The 16,466-nt window shown below is 40.1% G+C and overlaps 1 protein-coding gene across 3 annotated transcripts in view; it reads left to right on the top strand.

Moving 5' to 3' along the window:
* The first annotated feature begins 6,169 nt into the window (after positions 1-6,169).
* LOC127000771 (RYamide receptor-like) overlaps positions 6,170-16,466 on the top strand; it is a 152,778-nt gene continuing 142,481 nt past the window's right edge. The window contains exons 1-2 of one of the 3 annotated variants that reach the window (XM_050864809.1): positions 6,170-6,298; positions 14,342-16,466. The exon at positions 14,342-16,466 is cut by the window's right edge and continues 432 nt beyond it. In XM_050864809.1, coding sequence (XP_050720766.1) covers positions 16,026-16,466 — 441 coding nt within the window. In that variant the 5' untranslated portion in view covers positions 6,170-6,298; positions 14,342-16,025. Of the gene's footprint in view, positions 6,362-14,341 lie in introns of all 3 variants that reach the window. The other 2 variants (XM_050864807.1, XM_050864806.1) reach the window with 2 other exon arrangements.

The following is a 16,466-nucleotide window of genomic DNA, read 5'->3' as shown; positions in this document are numbered from 1 at the left end:
TAGGAGGAATATGCCCAGAATCATCCAGAGTGGAGTTTTTAGAGAAAGTTTGAGAGAAGAGTTCAGTCTTAGAGATAGATGAGACGGCGGTGTTGCCGTCAGGACTAAGGAGAGGAGGGAAAGATGAAGAAGTGAAGTTGGAGGAGATGTTTTTGGCTAGATGCCAAAAGTCACGGGAAGAATTAGAAAAAGCAAGGTTTTGGCATTTTCTATCAATGAAGGTGTTTTTGGTAAGTCGGAGAATAGATTTGGCACGATTCCGGGCAGAAATGTAAAGATCATAGTTAGCGGAAGTTTGAAGGCTCTGGTACCTTTTGTGAGCTGCCTCTCTATCTTTAATACCACGAGAACAAGCGTGATCAAACCAAGGCAATAAGGTGTTGCAAGGAATTGCAACACCTTATAAAAAAATGAACAGGCCAATTAACAAGACGGTGGTGCACGGAAAATGTGAAGAGGGTGCTTAAAAAGGCGCCATTGACGAAATACTGACACGTGATTTAGACAATTAGTTGAGTCCCTGATGTGTGACCGATGCTTACCTCTCCATTATCTTAATGAACCCGAAGGTGAGTATGGATTTACCTTTAGAGATGATAATGTAAAAAAAAACTCATTAACCTTCACGTGTACAGGTGTAAATGTTAGCAGGTGAGCCAGGAAGGAGAATTACCTGTAATTTCACTTCTTAATGAGTTCAAAGGTGAGTACGAATGTTACCTTTAGAAATAATAATGACAAAAACCTCATTAACCAACATCTTTCTCCTTTCTTTCCTCCCATTTCTCCCTTCAGTATCTCTCTCCCCTTCGCTTTCACTCCCTTCTTCCTTTTCTTTCCTCCTTGCCTCCCTCCCCTTAATCTTTCTCTCTCTCTTTCTTCCTTCATTATCACTTCCCTCCCTTTCCTCCCCTCCCCTTCCTCCCTTCCTCCCTTCAGTATCTCACTCCCCTTCGCTTTCACTTTCTTCTTCCTTTTCTTTCCTCCTTGCCTCCCTCCCCTCAATCTTTCTGTCTCTCCTTCTTCATTATCACTCACTTCCCTTCCTCCCCTCCCCTCCCTCCATTCCTCCCTTCAGTATCTCTCTCCCCTTCGCTTTCACTCCCTTCTTCCTTTTCTTTCCTCCTTGCCTCCCTCCCCTCAATCTTTCTCTCTTTCCTCCTTCATTATCACTTCCCTTCCTTCCCTCCCCTCCCCTCAATATCTCTCTCCTCCCCCTTCCCTATCCCTTCTCTTTTTTCCTTTCCTCCCCTTTCCTCTTTCCTCCTTCACCTCAACATCTCTTTTCTCCCTTCGCTTTCATTTCTCTTCTTCCTTGCCTCCCCTCCTCTCCCCTTCCTCTCCTTTGTGCCTCCCTCCCCTTCATCTCTGTCTCCCCCATTCGCTATCACGTCTCTTCTCCTTTCCTCCCTCCTCTCTCCATATATTCTTCCCTCCTCCACTTTTCCCTTCCCAACGCCTACTCTGAGGGACATAAAGCCAGGAAATGACCTCCAGGTACTTAGGGAAAGATTATTACAATTACACGAAGATTAGAGCAAATAGGTACACGGTGAAAATTAAATCCCAGGTACTTTTTTTGTGTGAATGAAGGGAAAGCCCGGTACTAATATTCAGGACCTCCGGGAAGATTATTACAATTCCACGAAGATTACTGCAATTAAACCCGACAAATAACTCCCAGATGCTACATAGAGGTATTAACTGCTGACCTTTTGTGCTGATTAAAGGAATGCAGGAAGCCAGGTAATAATAATCTCCAGGGACTTAGGGAAGGGTTCTTGCAAATACACGAAGATTATAGCAAATTCACCTGCCAATTAACTCAGATATTGTGTAGTAAGTGCACCTGAATAAAAGCACAGAGGAGGAAGCTGTTCACCTGGAAAAGGGTAATTAGGTGAAAAAGATACATGTGGAAAAAGTAATTAGAAGGAAAACATAAACGCGAAAAAGAGGAATTAGAAAGAAAATACTTGAATAAGTTTAATTACGAGTAAAAAAAAAAACACTTGAAAAAAATAATAGGAAAATACCCAGAAAAAGATTAATTAAGAGAAAAATACCTGGAAAAGATTAATTAAGAGAAAGATACAGGTGAACAGCAATCAAAGGTAAAGCATACACCTGAGTACCAGTAATAAGGGAAGTCATTAGTCACAGGGACAGGTGAGGAGGCGAAAAGACACTTAACGAGCCGATACGCACAACAACAACAACAACAACAACAACAACGTGTGCAATTAAGCTGTTGACGTTCAACGTTTAAATTTACCTGATTCACGAGATATTTCACCTTTAAGACATGCTCCGCACGTGTCCGTCTCTCTCTCTCTCTCTCTCTCTCTCTCTCTCTCTCTCTCTCTCTCTCTCTCTCTCTCTCACTCTGTGTGTGTGTGTGTGTGTGTGTGTGTGTGTGTGTGTGTGTGTGTGTGTGTGTGTGTGTGTGTGTGTGTGTGTGTGTGTGTGTGTGTGTGTGTGTGTGTGTGTGTGTGTGTGTGTGTGTGTGTGTGTGTGTGTGTGTGTGTTTATCATTATATTACAAAAAAAACAATCACCTTTAAATCCTGTATACACATAGATACAAAATTTTCTTCCCTCTTTCCTTATTTACTTTCTTCCTTTCTTTCTCAATTTTCTTTTTATTTCTTATTCCTCCTTTTTCCTACTTTCCTTTTTTTGTTTATATATTATCAATTTTTTCCTCCATTCCTTCCCTCTCTCCTCCCTTACTTTCTTTTCTTTTTTTTCTTAATTCCGCCATTCGTTTCCTTCTTTTATTCCTTTCTCTCTCTCTCTCTCTCTCTCTCTCTCTCTCTCTCTCTCTCTCTCTCTCTCTCTCTCTCTCTCTCTCTCTCTCTCTCTCTCTCTCTCTCTCTCTCTCTCTCTCTCTCTCTAGTTCGTCCTCTAAAACCAGCAATTACACGAGCAGACAAAGACAGCGAGACATTACAAGTAAACTTCTTGTACACACACACACACACACACACACACACACACACACACGAATCAGACTGCAAATTGTGAAATGATACAGAAGAAAAAAGATTGAGAGAGAGAGAGAGAGAGAGAGAGAGAGAGAGAGAGAGAGAGAGTGTGCGTGTGTGTGTGTGTGTGTGTGTGTGTGTGTGTGTGTGTGTGTGTGTGTGTGTGTGTGTGTGTGTGTGTGTGTGTGTGTGTGTGTGTGTGTGTGTGTGTGTGTGTGTGTGTGTGTGTGTGTGTGTGTGTGTGTGTTGAGATACGCACGTAAACTTCTTGAAATACAGTCACGTGTGCATACGAACGTGAGGAGTGTGTGAGTGGAGTTTTACGTACACACACACACACACACACACACACACACACACACACACACACACACACACACACACACACACACACACACACACATTCTCTCTCTCTCTCTCTCTCTCTCTCTCTCTCTCTCTCTCTCTCTCTCTCTCTCTCTCTCTCTCTCTCTCTCTCTCTCTCTCTCTCTCTCTCTCTCTCTCTCTCCCTCTCTCTCTCTCTCTCTTTATTTAAACATGGGCACATGTATAATATTTACATACCCAAAGGTGCACTGTCGTGTGCTGCCTATTCAAAGGGCAGAATAAAATCTATATAAAAAATAACTACATAAACTATTAAAATATATATACTATAAAAAAACATACAATACAGAATATATGTGAACGCACTGCACACTACACTCGTGTCACTGCTCCACCACGAGTGTCAGTGGAGTGGGGAGTGAGACCCTCCAGTGGTGGGGTGTTCATCTCCCGGATGTTTGGTACACAGGCCGTGAACATGTTCCACATCCGGCAGACTCTTACCGAAAAGGTGCGCTGGTGCTGGCTGGTACGGGAACACGGCACCTCCACTGCGTCACCACGGGATAGCACCGTTCTCGTGTCCCGCGTGGTGACTCTCGGAGGTTGGCGTAAGCCCACCAGATGTGGCACTCCCTGCACTTGTGCCTTATGAAACACCACAAGAGCAGCTACGTCCCTGCGGTGTTCCAAGGAATCGACGGAGCTGAGAGTTTCCTGCCCGGTTGGGGGGTCTGCCGCATCCACCAGTCGCAGTGCCCGTCTCTGGATGGCGTCGAGTCTCCCGCTGTGCGAGGCAGCACACGACATCCAAGAGAGGGCAGCGTACTCCAGGTAAGGCCGTATCTGGGCCTTGTAGAGCAACAGCCTCCCTTTTTTGTCGAGGAAGCTGGCCACCCTTCGCAGGCAGGAGACTCTGTGGGAGGCCTTTTGGGCAATGTGTTTGATGTGGCTGTCAAACCGTGGCCCTCGATCCACTTCCACTTCCAGAATCTTGACGGATTCCTGGAGTGGGAGGGGGACGCCACCAAAGCTTAGCTTCCCCTCCACTGCTGGCCCGGCAGTGGGGGATCGAGAGACCACCATTGCCTGGGTCTTCTCTCTCTCTCTCTCTCTCTCTCTCTCTCTCTCTCTCTCTCTCTCTCTCTCTCTCTCTCTCTCTCTCTCTCTCTTATAATTAACTTCACCTGACTAAAGTGACAGAAGGAAGGAAACGAAGGAAATGGAGAGAAGGGATAGGAGGAAGGGGAGGGAGGAAAAAAAGGAATTGATAAAGTAAAGAAGGAGAGAAGGAGGGAAGGGAAGGGAAGGAGGAAGGAGGGAAAGGAAGAGAAGGGAAGTGAAGGGAAGAGAACGCAATGGAATGGAAGAGAATGTAATGGAAGGGAAGGAAAGGGAAAGGGAAGGAAGGAAGGAAGGAAGGAAGGAAGGAAGGGATAGTGAATAGATAAGTAAAACAAACTGGCTAGATAAAGAAAAGAAAAAAACAAATTAACAAAGAAGAAAGAAAGAAATGAATGAATGAATAAATAAATAAATGAATGAAGGAAGGAAGGAAAGAAAACAGGAATGAGCGAAGGAAGGAATGAAGGGAGGAACGAGGGACGGTCGCTAAGGGTGGTGGACGCGTATCACAAACTGTACCGATATGTAGCTGAGGGAAACCCGATGGACAAGTTTTAAATGCAGGATCGATATACTGTAAAGATGGGAGGGCGGGGGAGCTTGTTGAATAGACCACTCAGGAGATGCCAAGTGCGGAGGGGAGGAGGGAGGCAGGGGTTGAGGGATGGAGGAGAGGAAAATACAGTTGAGAAAGAAGGAGGTAGATTAGAAGATAGGAAGGAGGATAATAGCAAGATAAAGATGGTCATTGTTATCACCATCTGTCTATATGTCTGTCTGTCTGTCTGTCTGAAGATAAAGATAGTCATTATTATCACCATCTGTCTATATGTGTCTTCTGTCTCTGTCTGGGTTGTTGAATGGAGAGGAGGAAGAGAGTAGAGAAAGAAGGAGGTAGATTAGAAGATAGGAAGGAAGGAGAATAGAGAGATAAAGACGGTCATTGTTATCACCATCTGTCTGTATGTCTGTCTGTCTGTCTCTGGGTTGAAGGATGGAGGAGAGGAAGGGGGGAAGGAAATAAAGATGAGAGAAGGAAAGAGGTAGATGAGAAGATAGGAAGGAAGGAGAATAGAGAGATAAAGACGGTCATAATTATTAGTATATGTCTGTATGTCTGTCTGTCTGTCTGTCTGTGGGTTGAGGGATGGAAGAGAGGAAGGAGGGAGGGAAGGAAATAAAGATGAGAGAAGGGAGGAGGTAGATGAGAAGAGTAGTAGATGAGATACGGGGAACAAAAATGAAGATGAAGGAATAGGAATGAAAAGGAGAAGAGAGGAGGAAGGAAACGAAATATAGAAAAGAAGATATTGAAAAAAAAACACAAAAGGGAAAGGAAGATGAAGGAGCAGGAATGAAAAGAAGAGAGAAGGAAGGAAACGAGAAATAGAAAAGAAAATATTGATGAAAGGGAAAGAAATCAAGGAAAGAAAGGGGAACATATAGGAAATTAAGGAAAAGTAAATGAGAAAAGGGGAAAGAGGGAAAAAAAAAGCAAAATTAGTAAGGAAGGAAAGAATGGAAATAAATACGAGAGAGAGAGAGAGAGAGAGAGAGAGAGAGAGAGAGAGAGAGAGAGAGAGAGAGAGAGAGAAGGGGATAGGATGACAAAGTACTCCATGCTTAAAAATTAGATATAAGAGAGAAAACAAGAGAGAGAAAAAGAGAGAGAAAGAGAGAGAAAGAGAGAGAGAAAACGGCTGACAGACAAGCTACCACGCCAACCAGCAGTCAGTCAGGCTTCGGCCACGGTGCGAGGAGGACGATCGCCGCCTTGTCCTCCGCACGCCCTCACTGGCTCTCTCTTGTGCTCGGAGCGGAACTAGAGGTCACGCGCATCACCTGACCCCGTGACCCAGGTTGACCCCGTATGGCTCTCTCTGTGACCTGACCTTGGCCGTGACGTTACCTTGATTTGCTGGGTCTGTGTTTTTTTTATAAGGTCAAGATATTTTTTTAGGGGTGGGGTGGGGGGTGACTTTTTTGTTTGTTTGTTTTGTGACCTTATGGATGACCTGGCGTGACCTTTGTTTGTGTGCTCGTGTGGTTGATGGAACTTGGTCATTTGATGTTTAGTTTTTTTTTCTGTTTTATGAAGAAGATTTTTGTCGCCTTTTTTTCGGTTTTGCGAGGATTTTTTTTTTCTCTTTTTTTCCTTTCTATTTCCTTTCTTCTTCTATTCTTCTCTCTTCTATTTTCCTCTATTCCGCCTTCCTTTCTTTCATTCTTGACACAGCTTTTTCTTCCTTCATTTTTTTCCTCTGTCTGTCTGTCTGTCTGTCTTTGCCTGTTAAAAATTTTCTGTCTATTTATCTATCTACCTATCTATCTGTCCATATGATTCCGTTTTCCCTTTCTTCTCTTACGTTCTCTCTCCTTTCTTCCATTTTCAGTCTACATCATTTTTCTTCCTTCTCCTACTCTTTCCTTTTCTATATCTTTTCCCTCCTTCCTACTGTCCTTCCTTTCTCATTCTCTTCTTCTTCCATACGCTATCATCAAGTCTTCCCTTCCGTTTCTGTTATTTTTTCTTCCTTTTCATATGGGTTTCATAAGTTCAGTTTCCTTCTCTCTCCTTTCCGTTTTTCATCTTTCAGAATTTTCTTTTTTTCTTCAATTCCCTTCCTTCTTTTCCCTATTTTTCTTCTTGTCTTAGTCTTGTTCCTTCCATCTCTCCCTTCGCTCATTTTCTTTTCCTCTGCGACTTCTATCTTTCTTTCTTTCCGTCTCCTTCCTTCCCTTTCACACGCATCAAGAAAACAAGGAATTCATGTCTTAGTCTTATTTCTTCCATCTCCTCCTTTCGTTCTTTTCCTCCGCGTCTCATTCCTTCAAACTCCTTTCTCCCTTTTCACTCATACTAAGATAACGAGGAATTTGAAACAAGAAAACAAGACTGAACTGGAAATTACACACCTACCCACAAGGCCACACACACCAAAAAAACACCTGCAATCAATGCCAGTAACACCTGTACGGCTAATATCTTGTCCATGCAGGTGAAGGTAAAGGTGTGTGGGCCAGTTTAGGCTTCATTAGGCCAAGATGGGTGAGCACAGGTGTGACGAAGCTTATTGAACTGTGAATGACCAGGTGACGAGGGGAGGGAGGGAAAGAGGGAGAGGGAGAGAGAGAGAGAGAGAGAGAGAGAGAGAGAGAGAGAGAGAGAGAGAGAGAGAGAGAGAGAGAGAGAGAGAGAGATACACAAAAACAAACAGAAAGACAGACAGACCAAGACAGACAGAGGGAGAAAGGAATGACACACACACACACACACACACACACACACACACACACACACACGGTAATAAATTAATACGAAGTGTTTATAAATGCATAACTATAGAGGGCAAAAAAATTATTAACTGTGGCAAAGAAGGAAAGGAAAAAAGTAATGCGGGAAAAAAGAAATATAGAAGAGACTTGGAAAGAGAAAAAATGAAAGGAAATAAAATAGAAGAGAAAAAGGAATGGATGAAAATAAAAAGACGAAAGAAAGAATTGGTAAGGTGATGTAAAGACATGAATAGAAAAGAAGAAGAAATGAATGAAGATGAACAAGCGAGAGAAATAATTTGAAAAGTGATGTAAAGGAAATGAAACAGAAAAGAAGACGGAATGGATGAAAATTAAAAAGCGAAAGAAAGAATTGGAAAGATAATGTAAAGGAAATAGAAAAAAGAAGAATGGATGGAAATGAAAGGAAAAGATCAAGAAAGAAAAAAAGGAAAAGGTTTAAAAATGAAAGAAAATTAAATGAAAAAAAAGGAGTGGACGAAAATGAAAGCGAATAATTTAGAAAGAAAAAAAGGGGTTAAGAAAATGAAGGGAAAGGAAATATAAAAAAAAGCAGAAATGGATAAAGTGAAGTAGAGAGAAAGAAAGAAAACTGGAAATGTGAAGACGAGTTATAAATTGCCTCTCATCTCAAGGTACACACCTGCTAATTACAACCAATGCAGGTGGAACAAAGGGAAGAGGAAACCGTGAGAGTCAGAAAACAAAACAAAACAAACAAACAAACACACAAAAGACCGTTAATTATTACCTCGAGTGAAACAAACACACACACACACACACACACACACACACACACACACACACACACACACACGCACATACACACAAATGAAAAATTAACCAGAAAAAAAACACTTACACGAGAAAACGGAAAAATATGAATATGAGCAAAAAGGAGAAAAATAAGAAAAGATATTAAAGTGATCAGAGAAAGACAACCTGGTAAGAAAGTGGAAAAAATACCAATGTGAAAAAAATAGAAGAAAAATATGTAAACGGGGATTAGAAAACGTAAACATGTTTGTGGGTTTAAAAAGAAATTTATAACGAGAGAGAGAGAGAGAGAGAGAGAGAGAGAGAGAGAGAGAGAGAGAGAGAGAGAGAGAGAGAGAGAGAGAGAGAGAGAGAGAGAGAGAGAGAGAGAGAGAGATGGAAAGAAAGAAAAAAAGAAAGACAAAAGAAATGAACGAAGGAGAGAAAGACCGAAAGAAAAATAAAGAAAACACAAGGACCAGAAAATAGGAAAAGTAAGAAAAAGGAAAGATAAAGAAACAAAGAAAGACAAAAATAAACAAAAAAAAAAAAGACAAAAATAAAAATGAGAAAATATTGTAGAGAACCCAAGTAAGAAAAATGAGAAAAAGAGAAAATGAGAGAAAAATAAACAGGAAGGAGATAAAAAAAGAGAAAAAAACTCGAGAGAAACTAACCAGAAAAGAGGAGGAAAAGATGAAAGCAAAAAAAAAAGGCGGGAAAAGAAGAAAATGCTACACTATAATTATGCGAAACCAAAGATGGGAAAAGAGGAGAGAAAATAAAGGGAAGGAGGATTATCGGATGAAGATAATGGGAGACATGAAAATCTTTCCAATGCCGAAGATGCAAGGGAGAAAAAAGACGCAAAGTATAAAACATGAATGGAAAAGATAAAAGAAAGTAGATGAAAAGAAAAAGTAGATGAAAAAAAGAAAGTAGATGAAAAGAAAAAGTAGATGAGACGAAAGAAAGTAGATGAAAAGAAAAAGTAGATGAAAAGAAAAAGTAGAAAAGAAAAAGTAGATGATAAGAAGTATGAAAGATGATAGGAAAAATAAAGATGGCCAAAAAATGATGCAAGGAAAAAAAGACGAAAATAAGAAAAATAGGAAAAAACTAAGTAAAGATCGAAAGAAAACAAAGAAAATTAAAAGAAAAATAGATGAAAAGAAGTATAAAAGATGAAAGGAAAAATATATATGGAAAAAAAATGAAAGGAAAAAAGATTATAAGAGGAAAAGAAAAAAAAAGAAAAAAGGAGAAAAGTGGTGAAATGATGAGCCAAGTTGGATTTAGGGGCGAACCACTTACTGAACCGTCTACTACTACTAACAGGGTCACACTTACTTACTGACTGACTAAGTAGTGAGGTTTGTGACTGGTTCGATTTGGTAACTGGTTCAAACTTACTAACTGACTGGTGAGATTTTAATGTCTGGTTTTCTTCTCTTTAATAATTGGTTCTCTTATCTGGACTGTTTCTCCTCTATTAATTGGTTCTCTACTAGCAATTGGTTCTCTACTAGTAATTGGTTCTCTACTAGTAATTGATTATCTACTAGTAATTGGTTCTCTACTAGTAATTGGTTCTCTACTAGCAATTGGTTCTCTACTAGTAATTGGTTCTCTACTAGTAATTGGTTCTCTACTAGTAATTGGTTCTCTACTAGTAATTGGTTCTCTACTAGCAATTGGTTCTCTACTAGTAATTGGTTCTCTACTAGCAATTGGTTCTCTATTAGTAATTGGTTCTCTACTAGTAATTGGTTCTCTACTAGTAATTGGTTCTCTACTAGTAATTGGTTCTCTACTAGTAATTGGTTCTCTACTAGTAATTGGTTCTCTACTAGTAATTGGTTCTCTACTAGTAATTGGTTCTCTACTAGTAATTGGTTCTCTACTAGTAATTGGTTCTCTACTAGCAATTGTTTCTCTACTAGTAATTGGTTCTCTACTAGTAATTGGTTCTCTACTAGCAATTGGTTCTCTACTAGCAATTGGTTCTCTACTAGTAATTGGTTCTCTACTAGTAATTGGTTCTCTACTAGTAATTGTTTCTCCTCTAGTAATTGGTTCTCATTTTGTCACTCAATCTCTTCTTGCGATAGATTCTTTTCTGACAACTGATGCTCTTTTAATCTCTTCTTGTATCAGATTCTCTTTTGATGTCTGTTTCTTTTCCTCTAGTAACAGATTTTCTTTTAATAACTGGTTCTCTTTTGGTTACTGACACTCTTGTAGTAACTGGTTCCATTATAGTCCTCCCTCTCTTTCGGCCACTCCTCTGAACTCTTTTTTAGGGGCAGTATTAACGGGCTTTCTTTCTCTCTCTCTCTCTTTTCTTTTTTTTTCCTTTAGCTGCTTCCTTTACCGTAACAAAAATAGAAGCTGATTCCCTTCTAGTAACTGGTTCCACTCTAGTCCTCCCTCTCTTTTGGCCACTCTCCTGAACTCTTTTATAGGGGCAGTATTAGCGGGCGTTCTTTCTCTTTTTTTCCCCCTTGAGCTGCTTCCTTTACCGTGAGAAATATAGTAGATGATTCTCTTCTAGTAATTGGTTCCACTGTAGTAAATGGTTCCGTTCTAGTAGCTTTGGTAATTAGTACTCTTTCAATAACTTTCTCTTCTAATAGCTGACTCTCCTAGTATCGTAAATGGCTCCCTCACAGTAAATGGTTCTCTTCACACAATAGTTAGTTAGTTAGTTAGTTTATTGACAAACTTACAAAAGTATTAAAGTACATAAGCGAGGTACATCAAATTATAAAAGTTTGTCCATTCTCAGTTTGTAAATTTAACGGCTCTCTGTTTATCCACCACCATTTTATCCACTAAAATAATAACTCAAACACACCACTGTGAAATTAATTGGAAAAAAAAGGGCCGATAAAACAGTGTGGCTACGTACATTTCGGTTCGGAGCAAGCTTTCCCTCAGAATTCGTTGGCACTCCCGAAAACACGCCGAGTCTGTCCGGGCGCCGAAGGGAGTGTTGGAATACCGCGGGGACGAAAATGTTTTAAACCAATTCCGGGACTGAATCGTTGCGGCCCCGGGCTCGCCTGAACGCCCAAGCTTTGTCGGCGACGTGTATAAACTGCAGAACGGGACTTGGCGAGCGGGCGACGGCGGCGAGTGGCGAGGGCTGGATGAACTTGTTCTTTATTATTTCTCTTTTATAAGTAACCGAACAAATGCTTAAACAAGATTCGCAACACTGTTTTCGAATGCACTTAGAGGAAGGTTATGAGCGGACGGTGGCGGCGAGTCTCTCTCTCTCTCTCTCAGGACTGTGACTGAGTGGTAAAAGTTGGAATCCCTGACTGAAATACTTATCCTCTGAAATACTAGAAAAAAAAAACATATTACCAAACATTACGCCACGGATTGCAGCAAAACTTACCAATATATAGTGTGAGCGACACGTCATGAGCAGAACAGAAGCTGCGAGTGACAGGAGAAGGTTGTGCGGAGAGATGAGAGAGGCGGTGGAAGGAAAAAGAGAGAGAGAGAGAGAGAGAGAGAGAGAGAGAGAGAGAGAGAGAGAGAGAGAGAGAGAGAGAGAGAGAGAGAGAGAGAGAGAGAGAGAGAGAGAGAGAGAGAGAGAGAGAGAGAGAGAGAGAAGAAAAGAAAAAAGAAAAAATCCTCCAAACTACTGCCCCTAAAAGAAAAAATGAGAGAATTCCAAAAGCACATTAAAAAAAAAAGTGTTCGAGTGCCTTGACCCTCCCCTCTCGAAAGCGTTCAAGTCATAGGAAGGTGGAAATACAGACGGTCGGTATTCCCACCTCCCACACGCACACTGGAAAATCTAAAAAATATAAAGAAAAAAGCAATACCATTAAATAACAAAAACGTAGATACAAGAAAACAAAATGAAAAATAATACAAATATGTGAAGAAGAAAAAAATATATATGCAGAAGTAAAGCAATTATATGATATTGATGTTACAGAAAGAAAAAGAAAAGAAAAAGGAGTATTAATATGCATAAAGTAAAAGAATTCCATAACGCTGATACTACACAAAGGCCTCAAATTCTCTGGCTCACGAGGTAAGAGGCACAAATCCTTTCATTCACCGACACAATGAAAAATAAAATACAAAAATAACAAATCCGCTGAAAATGAATCACAAGGCCTCGGAATAACGCAGCTAATTTTGACCCCTTCCGAGGAAAAATAGAAAATGAAGAAAAAGATGAATAATTAAAGAGAAGAATAAGGAAAACAAGAGAAAGTGGAGAAAAAGAGAGAAGGGAATAAATGTTTGATAGAGGAGAGAGAAAGTGTAGATGAGAAGAGAATAAATGTTTGATAGAGAAAAGAGAAAGTGTATATGAGAAAGAAAATGGAAAAATCTATTACGAACCCTTACGAAAGAGACGAATAATTAAAGAGAAAAATAAGGAGAAGAAGAGAAGGTGGATAAGAAGAGAGAAGAGATTAAATATGTGACGGAGGAAAGAGAAAGAATTAAAGATGAGAAAAAAAATGGAAAAATCAATTTCGAACCATTACGAAAAAGAGGAGTAATTAAAGAGAAAAATAAGGATAAGAAGAGAGAAGAGAATAAATGTTTGATAGAGTAAAGAGAGAGAATTGTAGATAAGAAATAAAATGGAAAAATCTATTACGAACCCTGACGAGCGAAACCGATTCACAAGTTCCGAACCTCTGATCCGAAGCCCCACCGATCACCAGTGAGATTCAGATTGATATTTTTTTTCTTTTCTCCTATTCGTTTTCGCTTTCTGTCTTTCTGTCTTTGGTTTTCTTTCTTTTCTTTCATTCATTCATTCATTTACTCATTTGTTTATTATTTCTTCCTTTCTTTCTTTCTGTCTTTGGTTTTCTTTCTTTTCTTTCATTCATTCATTAATTTACTCATTTGTTTATTATATCTTACTTTCTTTCTTTCTTTAGTTCTTTTTTCTTTTTTCTTCCTATGTTATTCCTTTTCATTCTCTGTATTTTCTTTCTTCCTTTTAACTTTATTTCTTTCTATCTTTGTTTTTATTCCATCTTTTTTTCCTTATTCTCTTACGTTCTTTCTATCCTTTCATCGTTTTTATTTTCCTCTTTTTTCTCTTCCTTTCTTTCTTTCTTACATTGTTTTAGTTTTTCTTTCTACTTTCCTTTAGTTTTCCTTTTTTCTTTTCTTTTCTTCTTTTTTTCTTTTCTCTCACAATCTTTCTTTCTTCGGTGTTCTTTTTTTGGGGGGGCCGAAACTTTCTAAAACAAATCCAGGAAAATTTATGAGTGTCAGTTTGTTTTCCTTTTTTCTTTTCTTTTTCTTCTCTGATTTTGTGTAACGTTAAACAAAGCCAAGAAAAACTTTTGCGAATATAAATTTCGCTTACTCTATTTTGCTTTTTTTTTCTCTCGCTTCAGAATACTTAAAAAGGAAGACAAGAGGGAAAAACTGTGAGAGAGAGAGAGAGAGAGAGAGAGAGAGAGAGAGAGAGAGAGAGAGAGAGAGAGAGAGAGAGAGAGAGAGAGAGAGAGAGAGAGAGAGAGAGAGAGAGAGAGAGAGAGAGAGAGAGAGAGAGAGAGAGAGAGAGAGAGAGAGAGAGAGAGAGAGAGAGAGAGAGAGAGAGAGAGAGAGAGAGAGAGAGAGAGAGAGAGAGAGAGAAGGAGAGAGAGAGAGAGAGAGAGAGAGAGAGAGAGAGAGAGAGAGAGAGAGAGAGAGAGAGAGAGAGAGAGAGAGAGAGGGAGAGGAGGAAGAGGGAAGAAGGAGAAGGGAGAGACAGACGGGGAGGAAGCGAAGCGGGAAGAGGAAGGGGAAGGATGGAAGGGACTGCAAAGAGGGGAAAAATACTCACCCCAACTTTCTTGTTTCAACAGAGCTTCAGGAAATTGAAACGGTGGACATGAAACAGATAAAAGAGTACAAAGAAACAGAAAAAAAGAACTGTGAAATTAATTAAGAAAAAGTGCCAACAAAACAGTGTGGCCAAACGAAACAAAAGTGAAACAGTGGAATGAAACAGTGAGATGAAACAGTGAAGTGAATTAGTGGACCAGTGAGTATAAATATTGAGCTGAGAAAGAAACATTAGAAAACAGCGAAACTAGAGTGAAACGAAAACAGTGAAATGAAACAGAGGTATAAACTAGTGAATTTAAATACTGATAATGCTAATACATGAAACAGGAGATATATAGAAGAAAAAACATGAGTAAGACAATGAAACTAAGAAAAAAATGAAAGGGAAAGCCTGAATGAAATATATGAAACAGTGAAACGTATGGGGTGAAACAAACGTACGGCTAAAACAAACGTATGGGTGAAACAAACGTATGGGCGAAACAAACGTATGGGCGAAACAAACGTTGAAGTGAAACAAACGTTGAAGTGAAACAAATAAGTGAGGGATAAATGAAAGCTGAAAGTTAACCAAATAATTAACGAAAACGAAGCAGCAAAAAAAGTGAAGTGAAACGTTGACAAAAAAAAAAAAATAGAGAACCAGTGAATCTTTTTTTTCCTGAAACACAAACTCGAAAAACGGGAAAAGAAACAGAAAACCACAAAATTGTGAAAGAAAAAAAAACATAGAGCTCAAATGAAGAAAAAAAGGTAGTGAAGGAAACATTGTAAAAGAATTGAAGTGATAAAACAGAAAAAAAATAACTAAAATAAAATAAATAAAATCAGTGAAAAAATTAGTCATTCACGAGAAAAGTTGAGACAGAGGAAGTGAAATAAATAAAAGAAAATGTGCAAGAGGCAGAAACGATTATCGGGTGAAAAGGAATGTGAAGAAAACACGTGAATAAGAGAGAAGGAAAGAGAAGAGGAGGAGGAGGAGAAGGAGAGGTAGGCGGGGGTAGGGACGGGGGGGAAGAAAAGGAGGAGGAGGAAGAAGAGGAAAAGAATAAAAAGAAAAACAGCAAAGGAATAAAAAACAACCTGCAACTTTTGGTTTATGTAGAAGGAGAAGGAGGAGGAGGAGGAGAAGTGAGAAGAAAAAAAGAAAACAACAACAACAAAAAAAAGGACATTCATCTAAACTCACAAACTCAAAATAAATTACAAAACAACAAAAAAGAGAGAACATCAAAAGCTTTGCAGGACAACAAGATAACCGGAGGATCTAGAGAGGAGATAGGAGAGATAAGGAGAGAGAAGGTGGTAAATAGTACTGAGGGAGGAGGAGGAGGAGGAGGAGGAGGAGGAGGAGGAGGAGGAGGAGGGAGATAGAAGCAGAGGTTCCCCGGAGAGATAGCTTATCAAGATACCAACGCACTGCATCGAAAAATGGTCTAAAATTATTGAGGGGACACAGACCGAACGAGATAATTTAATGCTTATGAAATCCACGGATGCAGGTGAGAGATAAGAGAGAGAGGGAGATAAAAGAGAAGAAAAAAATAACTGAAGCAGCGAGGATCTTTGGACACCCAAACACACACACACACACACACACACTCACACTAAAATCTGCATAACATCAAAATGAAGAAGAAAACTATACTTCATCACCACTAACACATCACCACTACCTTCACCACCACCACCACCAAGATGTCCGCCGCCTCCTACCGCCTCTCCAAGTTCCTGTCAGCCTCCGAGGACCTGAGAAACGAGTCTGAGAGCATCCTGACGCAGTGCAACGCGAGCCTGTCATCCCCGGAGACTCTGGACGCCGCCTGTGACACCTGCAACGCGTCCGGGATACTCATGCTCTGGGAGGAGGGACTGTGCGACCATCCGCCAACACCTGGGTTCGATTCCGCCGTCTACATCCTCTACATCACCGTGCTGGTCATCGCTGTGCTTGGGAACTCGGTGGTTGTGTACGTCGTGTGTTCGTCGGAGAAGATGCGAACGGTGACCAACTATTTCATCGCGAACTTGGCCATCGGGGACCTGTTCATGGCTATCCTCTGCGTCCCGTTTTCTTTCATAAGCACGCTGATTCTTAAGTACTGGCCATTCGGGGGGACTCTATGTGTAGCCGTGAAC

Source organism: Eriocheir sinensis, chromosome 19 (assembly GCF_024679095.1).
Source record: "Eriocheir sinensis breed Jianghai 21 chromosome 19, ASM2467909v1, whole genome shotgun sequence".
In the NCBI taxonomy this organism is placed as follows: Eukaryota; Metazoa; Arthropoda; class Malacostraca; order Decapoda; family Varunidae; genus Eriocheir; species Eriocheir sinensis.
The sequence above is the reverse complement of the archived record's forward strand: the minus strand, read 5'-3'. Positions and strand labels throughout refer to the sequence as shown.